The sequence below is a fragment of the Melanotaenia boesemani genome, chromosome 3 (genome assembly GCF_017639745.1).
Source record: "Melanotaenia boesemani isolate fMelBoe1 chromosome 3, fMelBoe1.pri, whole genome shotgun sequence".
NCBI lineage: Eukaryota > Metazoa > Chordata > Actinopteri > Atheriniformes > Melanotaeniidae > Melanotaenia > Melanotaenia boesemani.
The window spans coordinates 30,727,656-30,746,357 of NC_055684.1; the positions used below are offsets into that span (position 1 = coordinate 30,727,656).

The 18,702-nt window shown below is 38.5% G+C and overlaps 2 protein-coding genes across 2 annotated transcripts; both read right to left on the bottom strand.

The window, feature by feature from the left end:
• Nucleotides 1-5,309: 5,309 nt before the first annotated feature.
• Nucleotides 5,310-8,637, bottom strand: LOC121637046 (neurogenic differentiation factor 4-like). The gene is made up of 2 exons (XM_041980943.1): nt 8,538-8,637; nt 5,310-6,411 (listed from the first exon to the last, which is right to left on the bottom strand). The coding sequence occupies exon 2, from the start codon at nt 6,403-6,405 to the stop codon at nt 5,407-5,409; it is 999 nt and encodes a 332-aa protein (XP_041836877.1). The 5' UTR covers nt 6,406-6,411; nt 8,538-8,637; the 3' UTR covers nt 5,310-5,406.
• A 3,749-nt stretch (nt 8,638-12,386) lies between these two features.
• Nucleotides 12,387-18,702, bottom strand: endou (endonuclease, polyU-specific). Its single transcript, XM_041981438.1, has 8 exons — nt 18,592-18,702; nt 18,361-18,483; nt 14,689-14,860; nt 14,398-14,603; nt 14,190-14,303; nt 13,114-13,220; nt 12,882-13,024; nt 12,387-12,725 (listed from the first exon to the last, which is right to left on the bottom strand). Exons 1-8 carry the CDS (start codon nt 18,647-18,649, stop codon nt 12,608-12,610), a joined length of 1,041 nt encoding a protein of 346 aa, XP_041837372.1. The 5' UTR covers nt 18,650-18,702; the 3' UTR covers nt 12,387-12,607.

Here is an 18,702-nt window from a genome sequence, read left to right on the forward strand (position 1 = left end):
TCATGTAATGCTTCTCTATGTTAAATGTGAATGTCAAGAATGTGCACCTTATTTAATTTTTTTTGTTTTTTTGTTTTTTTTTTTTTGTTAATTCTTTTATGCTTCTTATTTTCTCTGTTATCATTGGGTCTGCTAGCCCTTTTTCCTTTCTAAAATGTTGACTTGGTCTTTTTTGCAACGCTTTAACTGACACACTGGTTGTGTATTTGTATTTTGAAATGAAAAGTCAATAAAAAGTTCAATTACAAAAAAAATTTATATGACTTAGTTTCCTTTATCATCTTGCTTTAAGTTTTCAATCCCTCTTCATAGTTCCCAACTGAAAATTCTTATTTGATACACCTACATATTTTTGGGTTGTATGACTGTAAATTAATGTTTTATGTGTTTATTTGTCCTATGAGTAAAGTATAATGATAAATTTATACTTAGAATTGAAAATAGAAATTAAACCACCTTGAATTTATTTCTGGATATTGCACTCATCTACAGGAGGACATTAACATACTTTATTTGTGTCTATCTATAAGGAAATTATTATATAACATCAAAGACCTGTTAATCAAACTACAATATCCCCTGGATACTGTGCCAGTTTTGTTGTTTTTCCTGCCATGTTTTCTCCTCTTTCTTTCCACCCTAATATGCCAGCTCTCCTGGAGAGGTTTTGTTCTTTCCTTTTTCCACCTCAAGGATAAAAGCACCGACCACATCCCTCTCCCCTATTAGCCCTTGCACTTCAGTGCTTCCTTTGAAGATTTAATCAGTCAGATTTTCTTGATTAATCCCTTTTCATGTCCCTTCACGCTAAATAATTACAGATATGATTACTTGTTGGATAGAGAGGACAGCGTGCAGATTTCTGATAGAGCACAGTCCCCAGGTATCTTCATTAGCGTGATTATTTTGATCCAAACACACTCCATCAACCAGTTTACATGCAAATAGGTTAATTGCTGTTCCAACTCCCCACTCACTCTGCTGGCACGCCATCTTTAAGAGATGGATTCTCACCAAATGTCTGTTTAGTTGACTCTCCACAACAACCATGCAGGAAATATTCAACATGTTAGCAACAAATATTTCATTTGCAGATTAACGCAGGACGTGAAGTTTTCTGACAGAGCATGTTTAACAGATGACTGAATCTTTATTCATTTATCTTGTTAGTGTTTCTCCTGGTGTTTTCAAGGCTTCAGTAAGAAGTCTCTGATACATTAGGTTGTCTGCTGTTGACACCTAGTGGACAAATGCCAATTTTTTTTCATACAGCTCATGATTTTAAATCAAGAGAAAGCTTTCACCACTGGGTGGCAGTGCAGTTCTTCCCTTCTGATATTGATTTATTTAAGGCAAATGCATCTCATGACATCAAATAAGTGGATATAGAAAAATGTTTTTACATGACATTTGTATAAATTTAGATAACGTTTTTTTGTTGTATTAGATGCCCTGCTGTTGCTGTATACTGTTGTAAAAGAGTAGAGATAAGAAGGTGATGCACTGACTGCCCCTCTCTCTGCAGGATTAGTGAATTAATGCAACCATTCAGACACTGAGCTCTGATCAGCTGCTTAATACTGTTTTATCCCAAATAACACAACCACCATGCACGCAAGATGGGGCCTTCTTTCACAGACAAGTATGCAGCACATACAGAACTGTGCAAAACAAGAACCATTCTAATGAGTTTGAAGGTCACTTGAACACATGATGACCACATTTATTTTTCAGCATAGTCTGAACCTTTATTAGTAAGCTTTCCTGTCATTTCTGTAAGTAGTTTTTAGTAAAGGTTCAACAGCCCCCTTCAAAAATATTCTTCCTTAACTCTTCTGAAAAATGATGATATTTCATATTGACCTTTAACAAAATGTTTCTTATAATAATAATAACAATAATAATAATAATAATAATAATAATAATAATAATAATAATAATAATAATAATAATAATAATAATAATGTAACACAAAAGGTATTCACTGGTGGACCTTGGCTGTTGCATGTCTTTTGTTCCATTCTTTATCAAGATGATCGCACACTGCTTCTGTAGTGTTGTATAATTTAGCATTCCTCAGGTTTTTCCTGGATCTTTTTCCTGTTTCTTAAGAACATCATGTTGGGATACAATCTGCTGTAGAACTTCTTTTCTCCTACATGTGCTCAATTTTCTGAATTCATCATATCCAGATATGTTTTTGGCTAACAGCTCTTTGGAAATCACCATGTCAACACAAAAATACTTTTACATGTCCGTCAAATTATGTTATCTTAAGGATTTTATTTTATTTTATTATTTATTTTAAATGCAACCAGAGAAATGAGAACAAAGTATGTGTCATTGAAATAGGTTGTTTATAAAGTTCCTCATAACACAGTTTAAAATGGGTTCTTAGCTAAGTTGTCTTTTACATTAAGACACAACTCTGGTTTGTTTCCTGGGGTAAATATAACTTTGAATGATTTATATGTTAGTGTTATATGCCGGTGATATGTCATCAAGATTGAAGTTAAGTCTGATTCATATGGAGGCTAAAACAATTAGGACTGACTCAAGATATAAACATGCACATTTTGTACCCATAAACATTAACATTAGTTAGCAGTGCAAAGTCACATTGTTGAAAGATGTTCTCATAAATAGTTTCACTCTGATAAAAACACAAGTGGAGTAAAGCTTATTGTGTAAGTTTCTATAAAAGAAAATCTAAGAATATATCTTACAATAAATTCACCAATTTCCTCTAAGGAACCTTATTTATATCCATGTTAATTTTAATTGATGGATTGCTTATTATTCACATTTTTCACTGTATGAGTGGCTGTTGATCTGGAGTTAAAACCAGTGATCAACCAGCTAAGTTTGGTCGTTTGATTTTTTTTTTAACATCTTTAGGCAAGATCCTGAACCTCACTTTTCCCCCAATGAGTTCATCAGTGTGAGTGTATGGGTGATGGGAAGAAAATCCCTTGATGTACAGAATAAAACAAGTTCCCCTGTATAAGTGGGTGAAAGGTTGTAAGTGGTCAACAAGGCAAACAAAACACACTAAAAATGCAGTAAATTTAGCACAGCCAAATGTTTGCATTCTTTCAACTAACCTGTCCTCTGCTAACATCAAGACTTTGTCACAGTCTTTTCAGTTACTTAAAATTGTACATTTCTTTTTATTTTGCAGTAAATAACACTGTTCTGTCAGGGTAACTTGTAGAAATATTAGGAAAAAGATAAGGCATTACCAAAATGCAGTGTTTGTCAAAAGTGTCTCACAGAATATAAGTCAGAGGGGTCAAGGGTCAAAAAGGCTTAGAATGAATTCTCTTTGACTCTCTTTGTCTTGATGCCTTTTCAAAAGGCAAACCTTTTTCTGTCACAGAGCTTCTGGTTTATTAAATTTTTGTCATTTGTCATGTCTGAAGCAGCAGTTCAGAGCCAAATGTTCTGTCCATTAGAGTCTGTGTCCAGCGAGCAGAGATACGTCCTTCTGTTGTAATTCAACCCGGCCCTTCAAAGTCATCCCACGCTTTTCCTGGTTAGTAGTGCAAATGCATTACAAATACACACACACACAGGCTTATACTAATCCTTGTGAAAACAAAGCGATATATTTCTCCCAGCACAGATCAAGCATGGGATGTTCATCAGCATGTTTATCAGGATTATGAAAATGTCATCCATAATGTAACCTTTGGCATCATACTTACAATTCTCTTCTCTAAATGGAGAAATTTGTTGAATCTTGCACAGAAATGCACAAGAAGGTGTCCAACAAATGTGATGATATGACTGGTGACCATTCCCACCAGTGAGCCTTGACCCAATGTGGCCTTATGACCCCTTTAACTGACCCCTCAGTGGGTGGCCTTTAGACTGACCAGCAAGGACAATGACCCAACAGAAGTGGCTGCTCTCAGACCAGACCACTTTTATTTTTATCATTGACTTATTCATCACTCTGTTCATATTCTATTATTTTATAGTATGTGTTCATTCATCAATTTTCTCTGTGTTTTAGACTCTAAGGAAAAAATAAACTGAAATTTCCAGCTCTTCTAGTTCTTTATGTAGGTATTAGAAATGTCTGTCTCTGGGTCTATATAAACTGTCAGTGGTATTTATGGGAATATTAAGTTGTGGTCTGAGTAGATGTCAGGAAAGGATTATGCTAACCCAGTGTCAGTGAAGAGGAAAGTCTGCACAGGCCGGCAGCTACGTTAATCATAAATCTTTATCTTACAATCCAGCCTCACGCATTAGTCCTTCATTAAAAGACAGCCCTGGGATTAGTGCAGCTAAACCACAGAGAGCCGGGGAGAAAAATGAGAAACAAAGTAGCAGGCAAACAGGATACACTGCTGGTGGTGCTCATCTATCTATCTATCTATCTATCTATCTATCTATCTATCTATCTATCTATCTATCTATCTATCTATCTATCTATCTATCTATCTATCTATCTATCTATCTATCTATCTATCTATCTATCTATCTATCTATCTATCTATCTATCTATCTATCTATCTATCTATCTATCTATCTGTCACCACTCTAACAGAAAGTAAGCACAGAATACACTGACTTGATGATTAAGTTTTTATTCAAATAACATCCTTTACCCCAAAGAAACAAAAATGAAAAAGACTAAACATCATATCCAATGCAAAATGTCCATTATGTTAACCTGAGTATTACATTTCTGCTTCCTTACCATCATTCCTCATCAAAATTCTCCAGTTCATTTTCCACATTTTCATGAATGAAAACACCTTCCTTTCTACTCTCAGTGCCCAAAGAAGATCAATTACATCATGGTCACAAAATCTACCTTTGAATGTGTTTCGAGTGTGAAACATCAAATAGAAGGCAAAGAGGGCACTGGACACAAAAGAAGGATGAGGGGATTAACTAGGCAAACAAAGAAAAGTCTTAACATGAAATATATGCAAATGAAAAAAAAGGACAGGGCAGAACAAACTCCATATACACTGTATTAAATTAAAGAATAAATAAAAGATATTTTATGTAGAATTTCTGATGTTACCAAAGCTAAAATAGAAGTGCTTATCTTATACTACCAAGGACAACAGGCCAAAATGGCTAAAGCAACATTTCATAGTGGGACCTGAAAGGCCTTTGAATCATTTGGTAATCAGTTTTGGAAATAATGTGTTGGTTCAAGTCAAATGTATTTTAATACACAGTCTAACAATGTCGAGCAGTGCTAGTCTAAATGCACCACACTTAAAAAAGACTGAACAACTATTGTTCTACTAATAGCAGTCTGTCTACAGAGAGAGATCCTTCTATCTAAAAGTCCTCCAGAAATCAGTGTCAGAATTCATGAAGGATCTTAGATACAACTTATTTACTTGATTTAATGATGGCTGTAGCTCCAGATTCTTCTTAATCTCTGTAGACTGAGGTTATCTGTCGTGGGGGCATGTGTGGTGGATGGTAGGAGTCATACGGCCCTTCTAAGTGTACATCATAGCTGTTCTGAGTCTGATAGAGCACCTGGTCTACAGGAGAAGGAGAGTAGTGATGTGGAGGTGGGTAGTGGGGTGAAGGCTCCTGTTTGGGCACCAGGGTACTGCTGATGCTCAGAGGTGGTGTAGGAGGGCCATCATAGGGAGGGGTTCCCACACCACCAGCATTATACTCATGTGGGGAATGATTCTCATACTGTCTTCCTTTCATGGCCCTCAAGTGAAGCATGTGAGCTGAGTCAAAAGTACCATATGGGGGACTTGGCAGGCCTGGAGAGGTATAGTTCACCAAGCCACCCAGAGGGTTGGCTAGTGGACGGACTCCGTGTCTTTCTTCGGACCGCATCCCAGTTCCAGGAGCTGGTCCCAGCTGCAAGCAGCCAGCAACCAGGTTAGATGTAGGCTGTGAGAGGCCCTTACACAGTGTCTCCATGAAAGCCCTGCTCTCTGTGGAAAGCCCCCCCTCTAGAGCCTCAGACAGAGCACAGATGTAGTTGCGGGCCAGCCGTAGTGTCTCAATCTTGGAGAGTTTCTGTGTTTTGGAGTGACAGGGCATGATGTTGCGCAGGTTCTCTAGTGCATCATTCAGGCCATGCATACGTGAGCGCTCCCTAGCATTAGCTTTTATGCGTCTTGCACGGAAACGCTCCTGGCGGGCCTTGGTCATTCGCTTTTTCTTAGGCCCTCGTCGCTTGGATTCATTTTCATCTTCCTGCTCTTCCTCTACATCCTCCTCATCTTCTTCTGCATCCTCACTTCCCATTTCTCTGGCTTTTTGGTTCACTCCACCAGCTCTGTAGCGGTGCGATGAGACTGAAGGGTTTCCATCAGGTGAACTCATGTCTCCATCCATCCACTGTAGAGGGCTGACAACCTCTTCTCCTTCCACTTGTCTCACATATGGCTTAATCATCATAGTACTCTACAAACAAAAAAACACTTTATCACACTGATATGGGAATATCTAATTTGTGTCCTAAAATGACCATCTGTATACTATTGGTGTTATATAACTGCTTGTTCCCAAGTGACCACCTGCATGTTATATTATTCTGCTTGTTTTGGGAACTGTGTAACTGCCTATCTTTGGAAGGGTGAGAAAAGGGTGTCTTGTAAATATGTTTACAAGACAGGATCTCAGGACTCATCCTCGCCTGTGGGAAGGACCGGCCATCCTCTCTCTCATGCGATGTTGTGTTTTTTCTAAATAAGTATAAAGACGGGGAAATCCCACATCTCGGGAGAGTCTGCTGCGGGTTACGTACGAACGCCCAGCCGGGGTTTTCTAAGCCACTCTACCGGGATTGTTGGCTCTCCAGTCCGTGTCAAAGGTAGGGCAAGCTATGCTATGCTTATAAGGCTGAACCCATTGAGATGTAATGATGAGTGTCATGAGCTGCGGGGAATAAACCTGACACATTTATTCTAGCACTCTGACTTTGTGTGTTTCATCTGCCGACCACCACGAACCTCTAAAAATCACACATTACACACACATATGTACATTTGTTCAGTTTATCCCAGGTTTACAAATAATCATCAATGTTGCCTTGGAGTTTATAAAGTTTGTTTTCATGGTGTTCATTCACAGCTTCCATAGAAGTCTTTTTTGTAACTCTCTTTACTGCTTGTTGCATTATATTTTTCTAGATGACAACTTCAAGTCATGACAGACCTAGACTGATGTGATCTGGATGATGAATCATTGCACTAGTGCTTTCTGATAATACTTTTGCACCTCAATATATTTTTAAGCTTAAACTTTTTATTTTGTAGCGCATCTCTCAATCAGGCTTCAGTTCCTTTAAAGGTTTTGGATACTCTTTCCATCACTCATCACATCCCTTAACTCATTTCAGTATAAAGTTGTCTCAAAAGGTTTAATTCTGACACTGTGGAAATATATAAAAAATGCAAGGTTTACATTAAGCTGGGTTAAGGTACCATGATTATCAGTTTTTCATTCTTGACATCAAACTCATTTTACCAATAGTCAGTCTTTGTATTAATGACCTGCTGGCTGTTTTACTGAATCTGAATTTAACAGATTTCTATCATTTTGAAGGTCTTTGTGTATGATTTCTTTGTGACTTACAGAATGATGAAATTATTTAAAATGAAGACTGACAGAGTATTTCTCCACAGATGAGGAGAAGTTAACTTGATCATGTTGAATATTTAGTTTGACAGACAGTGTTCATTGCCTTTTTACTGACTTACGGATGAATTCAAGACATCTCAAGGTCAGTGATACAAAAATGCCTTGTTAAACCTCTTTACAAGTTATAACTTGGAACGATACGGTGCAACAAGTGATAAACAGCAATAATATTATTAAATTTGTAACCGTGGCTATCACAGCCGCCCTTAAACGGACCGATGAGTTTCAGCACCGGACAGTTCCCTCATGAGGGTTTGTCTGATTGACTTAATATCAAAGCAACAAGAAGAGGTGGTTTCGAATATGTTAGACTTAATTTCTTTTCTTTTTCATAAATGCATTTTCTATTGTACCTGCTGTCCCCCCCTCTCCGCCTCGCTCGGGGTCAGCAGTCTAATCCCGGTCATTTTGTGAACTACTAAAGCTCCAGAAAGATCAAGTCACTGACAGGACTTCAATCTGGGGCAGTGCAGGATTTACTCAGTGGATGAAGCGGCGACCATGGGATTAAATGAAGGATCGACATCCCCCCAGATCACTGGCCTAACAGAGAGCTCCGGTAGAATTTAAAGGGACTTTTTCAAAGACCGAGTTATTATTGTGTCGCCACAAAATGCCTAATGAAACGTCTGTAAACTGCAGTCTATATACATTTTTTTTTCTCCGAATATTGAACGAAGTATAACTAAATTGCTTCCTGGCTTTTTGTGCTTGTCTTTTAGTTTAAAACAATAAGAGAAAGAAAGAAAGAAAATGAAAATGAAAAAAAATAAATAAATAATGTCTATAATTTTCCAAAACTAAAAAACAAATTTCACCTTTAAAACAACTGTCTGCTTGGCACACATCACAAACTTGAGCCCTCCTATGTGTCCTTAGAAACTCACCCGTGCTGGTGATGTCCTGGGACCGCGTTAGAAAGTTCGTCAGATGTTTGTCTTTTTCCCACGGATTTGGAGTCTATTCATCAAACAGCGCTGAGGTTCGGTTGTGTGTCCATGAGCAGAGTTGTGCCTCAGTCTCAGTGCGGGTCACACTGCGGGGGCGCCCGGTTTTAACCTCCACGTCAAAGCTCCTCCTCCCACTCCCATCCAATTCCTGTTGACGCGCTCGAGCTCGCGCGTGGCCGGCCCGTGGCTCGGGCCCCCTGGAGTTCCACTTCTCGTGTGTGTGCGTGCGCGTGTGTGTCAAAGATGTCCAGACAAACAGCAGAGGCCCGGGCTTTTGTTGCTATGCCAGGGCGGCCGCTAAATCCGCAGTACGTTTGCATTGAACGGAGGGGAGACGCGCTCAGTCTCGTGAGCCTAACTGTATGTGACAGCTTGAAGTTGCGTGAGAGCAGGTGTTTGCTCCATCTCATCTTGCAGCCATCCATCCCTTCCCCATGCTGAGATAGGCTGTTGAACAAGTTCATCTCTCCCAAGAGCCAGCTCGGACCAGAAGGGGTAAGGTTCGTATGAGGTGTGCAGTTATATGGGTAATATGACCTTGGGGAGTCATTCCACCCCCTTCTCTTTACAGTACATAGGTGCTGAGTTTCTGTATTTTAGAGTATAACCCCACAGGCTGCTGAATGTATCCAGCGGGACCTCAGGAGTTTTTGCTTATCAGCATATCATGTCAATTTGTTCTTAAAGTTTAACACTTCTAGTGCAAGACTGTTAACATTTCAGACCACCCAATCAGTTTTAAGGTTGATTCTCAGACATCACATTTACAACCACCACAGCATCCTCATGTTTCAGAGCTGATGCTTGACAAAAACACCACTGCATGGTATTTCAACAAAATCAGAAAATGTCTGTAAAAGCTTCAAGTACAGTGTCTATTCATTCAAGCCCCCGTCTGGTGATGAGGACCATTGAAAAGGGAAATGAACCTCCTACAATTTCTTTTATCTTCCATATAAACAGGAAAGTTGTTTTTCCAGATGCAACAAAATAGACCCAAACCATGACACTACAACCCTTGTTTTTTTGTTTTGTTTTTTTTTTTTGGTTTGTTTGTTTGTTTGTTTTGTTTTGTTTTGTTTGTTTTTTTTTATCTAGGTGAGAATATTTGTCTAAATGATCATGTCCCAGTTGTGATGGTAAAATAGATTCTCAAAGAATTTACAGAGAAAGTCATGTATGTGATGTAAGGGGCTTGCATGCTCTAAACAGTGAGGCTTTAGGTAGGTTCAGGGTGATCTGCTGTAAACCCAAACAGTTTGATTTTCACTCTGTTTCATTCCCAAGCTGATCACCTTGCCTGCTGCTCCTCCCCCTGCATCATTTCCGGTCCTATTCCACACCTGCAGCCTGAGATGGGAATAGCAAAGCTTTTGCATCCCCAGAGTGAAACCAACAGGGGAATGTAACTGAGGCCTTGTGTCCCCATTGCACACGCTCATAGCATAGTTTGCAAGAAGGAAAATCCCTTTCAGTTAATATTTCATCTTAACTTGGATGCAAGTTGGAGCCAAGCATTTAAATTATGCAACTCACATAACAGAACTAATCTTTTGTTTTTCTTTCAATTAATTTAATTCTAAATTATCACCACTAAGAGGTCCAATCTTTATATTCCACCAGTGGTGTTCAAATCTAGCACCGTATGTATGCCATGATGTCCCCTGTTTTCTCTGTGCTGGACTCACATGATGAAGTCCTGTTGCAGATGGTCTTCTCCTAACAATCTGTGGCTCAGAGGCCCATCTATTCTCACTTGACTGCTCTGTCCCATCCTTGTTTTCTAGCCATGCTTACAAGATGGGAATTTATTTATAATGAAAAAAAAATGGACAGATAAAACTTCACTTCAGTACACACACAAGCATGACCTTCCTCCAAATTCCCTGTGTGTTTTGTATGACAGTGGGGGAAAAGTGGCTTTTGCCCATCTGTCATACTGGAAGTCCACGGAGAGATGCCAGCACCACAGCACAGAGAGTGTGTTTGTGTGTGCACTCATGTATGTGGACGAGGACAGACTACATGTGCAGCAGCTAAAAAGTTTTTCTACAATGCAAGAGCATCAGCCTGAGGTCACTTCAGCTGACCAAGAATGGATCTCTCACTCTGCATATGACTGAAAACGCTTTAAAATCCAAACCATTGGCAACAGCGATGGCAATCTGGTCATCAGATTGTTCAGAAAGCAAACAAAACGACGCCATAGAATGAATGTTGCTCTGTATTTCATGGTTCTCTGTCAACTTTAGAAATGGCCAGCATCTAAGCCAAACTTGAACCTCCCTCCAGCCCAGTACCGACCCTGGGGAGACATAGGTGATGTTGACCATGTGTCCCTCTACTAACCATCTCATTGATGGACCTAACTACTGGATGAAATTGACACCCTCCTCTGCATGAACCCCTAAACCCCCTTAACCCTTTCCTAAACCCTGTGTTGGCCCCCCTGTTGTGCGTGCTCATTGGCTGACCGCCTTCAGGCGTCCCTTTTCCACGGGTCCATTGTCTGGCACCATAAGCAGCTTTGTTTCTGCATGTGCAGCTGGGATAGCCCGCTCAGCCATTAGCCACAACACGCTAAAGAGAGAGCGGGATAATATAATTACAAAACAAAAGTCAGGTGGCTCACGAGATCTGCAAGGAGAAGCCCATTTGGGGAGATGCGAGGACACGCTGGCGGGTGGCCAGTTATAATTTGATTATGAAGTTGTGTGGGTGACAAAAGAAACAATTGAGTCTTTTTTTTTCCTTTTATTTGCCACTCTGTGATTTAATTTGATTCCATTGAGGCTTTAAAAAGAGGGCAGTGTGAAAGGAGAGAAGATTTACTCTTCTAATTTCTAGAGTCACCAGCTCAGAAAATGTAATATGTTCTGACAAAACTGCAAGAGAAATTCCACCCAGGGCTAACTTTATTGTCTGCTGCTGAAACACATTGACTGCTTGTGAGGCCCAAATCAGATGAATTGCTGAAGGCTGGAGTTTTTCTCCAAACTGACTGGTCTTGTGCTCTTTTTTTTGCATGAATGCACACAGACTGATGAACAATAGGATCAGTGGCAGATCCATCTCCTGTAATACTTTCTTTAAACAGGCCTGCAAGTGTGTCCCCCTGTTCTGTCGGCAGACCAGAATTTATCCTGTTAGTCACCCTAGATGAGTGAAAGAGTAAAATCAACCCCCATTCCAGCTGGACATACACACACACACACACACACACACACACACACACACACACACACACACACACACACACACACACACACACACACACACACACACACACACAAGGATGCGCCCATTCATACAGGCTCTCGCATACACACAGACACTTAACCCCACACTGGGGGAGTTACTCACACACACGCACACACACTGTTTTACAGACAGCTGATAAGAACAGGTTTAGCTGGTGCTACTGTTCAGAGCAGGTCAAGCAGAATAAGATTTGTTAATCTCTTTTTGTTTCTGTAGTTCATACCGTCAAAATCTGCATCTACTTTTTTAATGTTTTGTTTTGCTCTTACATAAGACAATAAGGAATTGTACCAAATGCACACATGCTCTTACAACTAAAGGGTTAGTGTCAGCATTGTGCCCACTAAGGGTGTGTAAACGCCCATTTTTTGCCCCATTAGGCACAGCTTGGACATGCCCCAGTGAGAGCGTCACATTCTCATGCACTATGAAACCTGCTCTAGAGGGTTTTATAGATTTAGAGAGGCACTGGTTTGATGAGCTTAATGTGTTGTACATCAGAAAGAAAGCAACTTCAGAAGATGATTAATTTTTCTGGATTTTTTTTTTATTGCAGCATGTAGGGAATTAAATTATGATGGTGTGATACATTCAGGTCACCGGTTAGCTTTTAATTTATCTTAAAGCTGTTGTTCAAGTTTTGTAATACCTGATGAAAGTGATTTCTATTGGGAACATCATTTCAAAACATCTATCTCAAAAGGGTTTTGAAACAGAAGCCAGCTGCTCTCCAAATGGCTTATCATTCAGCTAGGAGTTGCAGGATAGGCAGAGCCGATGAATTTCTTTCCATCACCATAGAAGGAGTTATCCCAGGTATAAGTCTGGATGATGAGCTCCTTCCCTCCAAGACTTAAACGGCACCTAAGGATGACGGACAGCAAAAAAGCAGAAATACGATGAGATACACATAAAAACAAACATGTGGTTCATAGTTTAATATCTTTATTCAGTCATGTGTTAAAAAAAAAAAAAAAATCAATGGACACAGAAATCTCATTGATATGTAGATTTACTCACCGTTTTCCAGGTCGAGTAATGTAGCAGAGGCTGTAGATAGCAAAATCAAATTCAGGGCTGCAGCCAATGACTGCAGAGCCAACCTGCTTGAAGTAGCCATCCCAATTGAACTGCATCCCTAAGACATCAGGATATGTAGTCCACTGGCAGCGGGAGGAGGGGGAGGGGAATTAAAAGCGGCGCAGCACATCCAAAATAGATTAATATACCGAAGTTGTGTGTGGATACTCACAGGCCCATTAAAGCTGTGGCTAAAGTAGTTCACCTCTCCCTTTTTCTCAAGAAGATAAAACTGGATCCAGTTGTGGAAACCAGACACCTTTCCTCCCTTAATCTCTCCTATTGAGATTTCAATCGTGTACAAAACAAAAAAAAAGAAAGAAATATAATTTATAACAATAATAATGATAATAATAATAATAGTAATCGAAGTAAACACTGTCTAGACTAACCTGGTTTTAAATCTGGTAAATATATACAGACAAACAACAACACATTACATCATTTCTTTCAACAACAACAAGTCAAAATGCTGAAGTACTTTGTGTAAATCTAGTGCTGTCCTGTGATTCAATAGCTCTTATAACCATTCTTAGCAGCAATGTCTTAATTTTTTCTCTATGTTGTCATCAATCTCTCACATCATTGTGGAGGAATATTGGGTCATTATCTTTACATTTCTTAACTCAGTTGAGATTTACAGTCATTTTTGGACACATCTCTTTAAGTTCTGTCACATAATTTTAACAAGGTTGGAACTGGACTTTAAAACTTCTTCATGTTTTTTATTTTCTAGTCATTTTGTTGGAGATTTGTGCCCTTCTTGGGATCATTTTCCAGTTGCATGAGCCAATTTCAGCCAAATTTTAGTCAGGCAGATCTCCTCGCATTTGACTAAAGACTATACTGAGGAGTTCATGGTCAACTCAAAAAATGCTCGGTGACCCGGTCCTGTTGCTACAAAATAGTCCAAATATTCGGTTCTCTGCCACCATGCTTGACAATCAGTATGTTTGTACTGATATGCTGTTTGATTTTCATCTAATATGGAGCTGTCTGTTATGTTCAAACATATCCACTTTGGTCTTGTCTTTCCAAAGAACATTGTTGCAAAAGTCCTTTGATTTGTTAATATGAAACTCTGAGAATGTAAGCTGTTCTGTCATTTTCTTTTTAGAAAGAAAAGGTTTTCTCCTGACAGCCCCTACAATCAAGCTATATTTATTCATCTATTTTGTGTTATTATGAACTTTAATATTTAACAAACTAACATAATAGACATTTGAAAGAAATCTGCATCATCCAAACCTGCAAAGATGTGTTCAAAGCCACTGGAGTCCATCTTGTTGTTATTACGGGAGTATAGACCAAACCACATCATCTTCAGGTCCTGAATAAACTCTTTCTCTGATGCGTAAACCCCTTTAAATATAGGATAATAAAGATTGCAAACATTGGTGACAGTGTCTCTGAGTTTGTCAATTGAAACATGTCAAGATGCACATGGACCTTTTACCCTTTGAGTAGAGGAAGGTAAACAGCTCTCTGCCCAGCTCAGTGTTGGACATAGTTTCCTGGAGGAATTTGTCCTGCTCAGCCAGCTGCTGAGAACTGAAGTTTTCTGTCTGTCCAGTCATCCTGTTGTAGTTGTCCAGCACAGACAGTAAAGCAGCATAGGTAGGCCTGGAAAACAGAATGCCCTCGTCCAGGTGACGGAACAAGCTATAAACACAAAAACACATACATTCAGATAGAGAAGTGCAGGAGTTAGTAAGATGATGGTGTGATGATTAAGCTGTCTTCTCACGGCTTTGAGGAGAGATCTGTCTGGGAGCCTGTCTCGGAGTTTGACACCAGAGCCTGAGGATCAATAATCAACTCAGTGGATGAAGCTTTGTTTGAGTCTAGAACATAAAGTGTCTCAGAGAGAGCCTTGATCTCTGCATCAGTGATCACACTGGCCCTATTTTCTCCATCACCTACAGGATATTACAAACATACACAAACACATAATGCATTACATAACACTTAAATATCCACTTTAATGACTGTACAGTACTACATATTTATCAGATAAACCTATCTGAGCCATTTCGTTAGGAATGGCGTTTAAAAACTTTCCATGTCAATGTCCAGGCAATGTTGTAGCCAACACACACAAAACAGTAGTCATCTGTGACGGTGTGACGTTCAGCTCAGAGAGCAATGTGTCAAAGCTCTGGTACAATCTCCCGTTGAAAGTCAGTCCTTTGCTGCTCCTTTTAACACAAAACACCTCTGTCACCCGACCAAGGCAAGAGGCTGAACCCTACAGGTATTGTCATCCATAAATTTATCCCTGCCTGTGACCTGCACAACTGTTGGCTGACCAAGACGTGCCTTGAAAGACCACCCCTCTGCTTTACATAATGCAGCAGAAATAGATACAGGAATGACTGAGACACAGAAATGATCATACTTGAAGAAATAAATAAAAGAAGTAAATGCATGATTAGAAATAATGGTGAAATAAATATATAAATTTATGAATCAATAGTGTTAAATAAAAACAAAATAGAGAAATAAAACATTTAGAGTAGAAAGAAAATGTGAAAGAAAAGTGATACAGAAATAAATACATGATGAAAAATAAGACAAGGGAAGAAATTTAAAGGGAATCAATTAATTAAATAAATACAGTTGAAAATTTGAAAATTAAATAAATGGGGGTATTAATTCCATGTTAAATTATAACAGTTGAAAATTACTATAGAAATATCAAATGTATGTCACTTTTTAGAAATTACAAAACAAATTTCTAAAATTATTATTTGTATATCTGTTTGGCATATTAATTAGTATATATTATTTTTATCTATTTTTTTTTTTTTTTTTGGCAGCTTTCAATTAGTTTTAAATGATCTCAGACATGGTAGCAGCATCACTGGCTTTTTGTTTAGTGTGTTTATGTGTGTTTTTTTTTATTAACTTCAACTTAGATGCAAAAATTATATACATAAAAAAATCATCACCTTATTAAATATAAAGTGAAACTAGCTCTCACATTCAATATTTTAGCAGAAAACTCATATACAAAGTCAATTTTCCTAAATGAGTCCTTTAGTACTCATATTTGTGTTGTAGTCCTGCTCTGCATGTTTTTTGTTCATAATTTACTACTCTAAACGCTGTCAATGCAAACTGTTACTTAACATGGATGCAGCTGCTGTTGTGCAATGAAACAAAACAGCAGCACCTGCTGGTCATATTTTGAAAAGAAGTTTGACCATGAAATGCTGCTCTTAAAAACTACAAAGGTAAAAAATCAATCTCCATGTCCACACGGTGAATAAATACTTGATCATCAGTTAAATTCATTCTTTTATTTTTTAATTCTTAGATAAGTATAGTTAAGGTGCTTTCAAAAATATTCACATAGAGTTCTCACCCAGCAGAAAATATTTATATAATGTAGCCTCAATTTATAAATTAATATGTCAGTTATTAAATTTCCAAAAGACTGCAGCTGAGTCAGGACTGAAATACTTCACTACATGAATGTAATGGAGTAGTTGTATTTACAAGCATGAAATAAAAAAGACTGGAGTGCATATGCCATATGTGCTTAAATATATATATATATATATATATATATATATATATATATATATATATATATATATATATATATATATATATATATATATATATATATATATATATATATATATATATATATATATATATATATATATATATAAAACTTTATGTAGCATCTTTCAAACACAAGTGCATCACACAGTGCTAAAACTTGCTAATAGAAATATTGTTTATAGCACTAAAAGCAACAAATAATATAAAAAGAACATAAATATGAAAATGAAAACAGGGCAAAATAAATGGTGAATTAAACACAAGCCGGGTTGTAGGATTTGTTAGACTTAAGTTGGCAGACGGGCTGCATGGTGGTGTTATGGTTAGCACCGCAGCCTCACAGCAAGCAGGTCGCTGGTTCTAGTCTCGGCTGGGGGGAGGTTTGAACGTTGAGGGAGTGTGGAATTTGTATGTTCTCCCCATGTATGCTCTCCAGGTACTCCGGCTTCCTCCCACCGTCCAAAGACATGCATGTTAGGCTAGGTAAGTTGGTGGCTCTAAATTCTCCCTTGGAGTAAGTGCATGTGTGAGTGGCTGTTTGGCCCTGCGATGGACTGGCGACCTATCCAGGGTGTCTGTTTTTCAGCATCACCTCAGAGAGGATGCTCCTGAACTTGGAACATTCCTCAGATCAAAACATGCTGCTTTAGAAACTGATATGATCTTTGAATTAAAAGATAAGTCCTGGTTAAAATTTAGGTCAAGATTTGTTGCAGTAGTTTTGGAGTAAACGTAATACATAATCAAGAGTTGGCTTTTTAAGCAATAGCTTAATGACAACAAGTTTAAAGGCTTTTTGTACATCGTCAGCTGATCAGGAAGTAATGATCTGGTTAATCTGGTAGAACTTCTTTGAATAGTCTAGTAAATATAGGGTCAAACAGGCAAGTTGATGATTTTAAGACAGACTTTCGACATTAATTCAGGCAGATTAATTGGGAAGAAGCAGTCTAAACAGCGTCTTTCATTGTTTTCAAACATCATAAAGTACTCATACAGCTATGATAGCTGCTGGACAAGAAAAATGTCTTTTAGCTCTTATTGACAGGTTTTTATCAAAGAAAAAGTCCATAAACTGGTTTCAGTGAGACAGAGGAATAGTGCTATGGCTCCTAGTTAATCTGACCGCATTGCTGAACTGGAACTTGGACTGTTTTTTATTACCCTCAATTAGCTGTGAATAGTATGCGGCTGGTTATATGGTGTTTATACACCATAAGTTCAAACCAGATAGGGTCTGAGTGGGCTCAGTGATAAACTGAGGGAAAAACCTGCTGATTTCACTAAAGAACATGACCCTATGCCCAGGCTGTCATGACATCAACATGAGTATTAAAACCCCCAACTAATACTGCATCCAATTAAAAATTAGAGAAATCAGATCAACACTGTGTAAGGACCAGGTGGCCACTATAAAACAATAAACAGAAGTAAACAGTCTTTTCCTGTGAATGTGTGTGTCAAATTTTTGTTAGTTAGCATCAGGGAGCTTGTATTTTCCCACTGTGTGAAAGCTACCAGATGTCAAATAGCAGAGAAGATAATTATAGGAAAACAAACATTAAAAAAGAACAGAATGGGTAACTATGGAGTTCATAAGAAGTAATCAGCAACAGGTGGCATATAATCTTACTGTCACAGAGGTCTGCATAGTCGCTGCAGCAGTTGTACTGGGTGCACTGTTCTGAGAGTTGTATTTCTCATCATATCTACCTTTACATGATATGGCTCCGACTCAGATTAGAAGAAAACCGCATGTTGATATTTACACTCTCAGCAGTCATCAAAACATAATGATCATGTGACTTGCTCCAGTAACCTTTGGTCTGACTGTTTTGTCACTTACCTTTGCATAGTTCAGTGTAGTCTGAACAACAGTCGTTGTTGAGTTCACATGAAGGATTGCACTGACAGGAGAAATTGCTGTCCATCCCATTACCGCACCGAACCTGACATGAGTCTAGACTGTCTGCAAACCAATGAAATGGATTGATACCTTAATAATGTAACAATACATAGATCCAATCTTGCCAGTAAAGTTGTTTTATGATGATAATAGAGCAAAGAAATCTCTTACTGCCGTATCCCTGACAGAACAGGGTCATACAAAGTACAAGAACAGGAACGAATTTCATCTTGGATCAGCTGCAGCCTGAAACAAGGTGAGCTGACTGTTATCACAACCTTC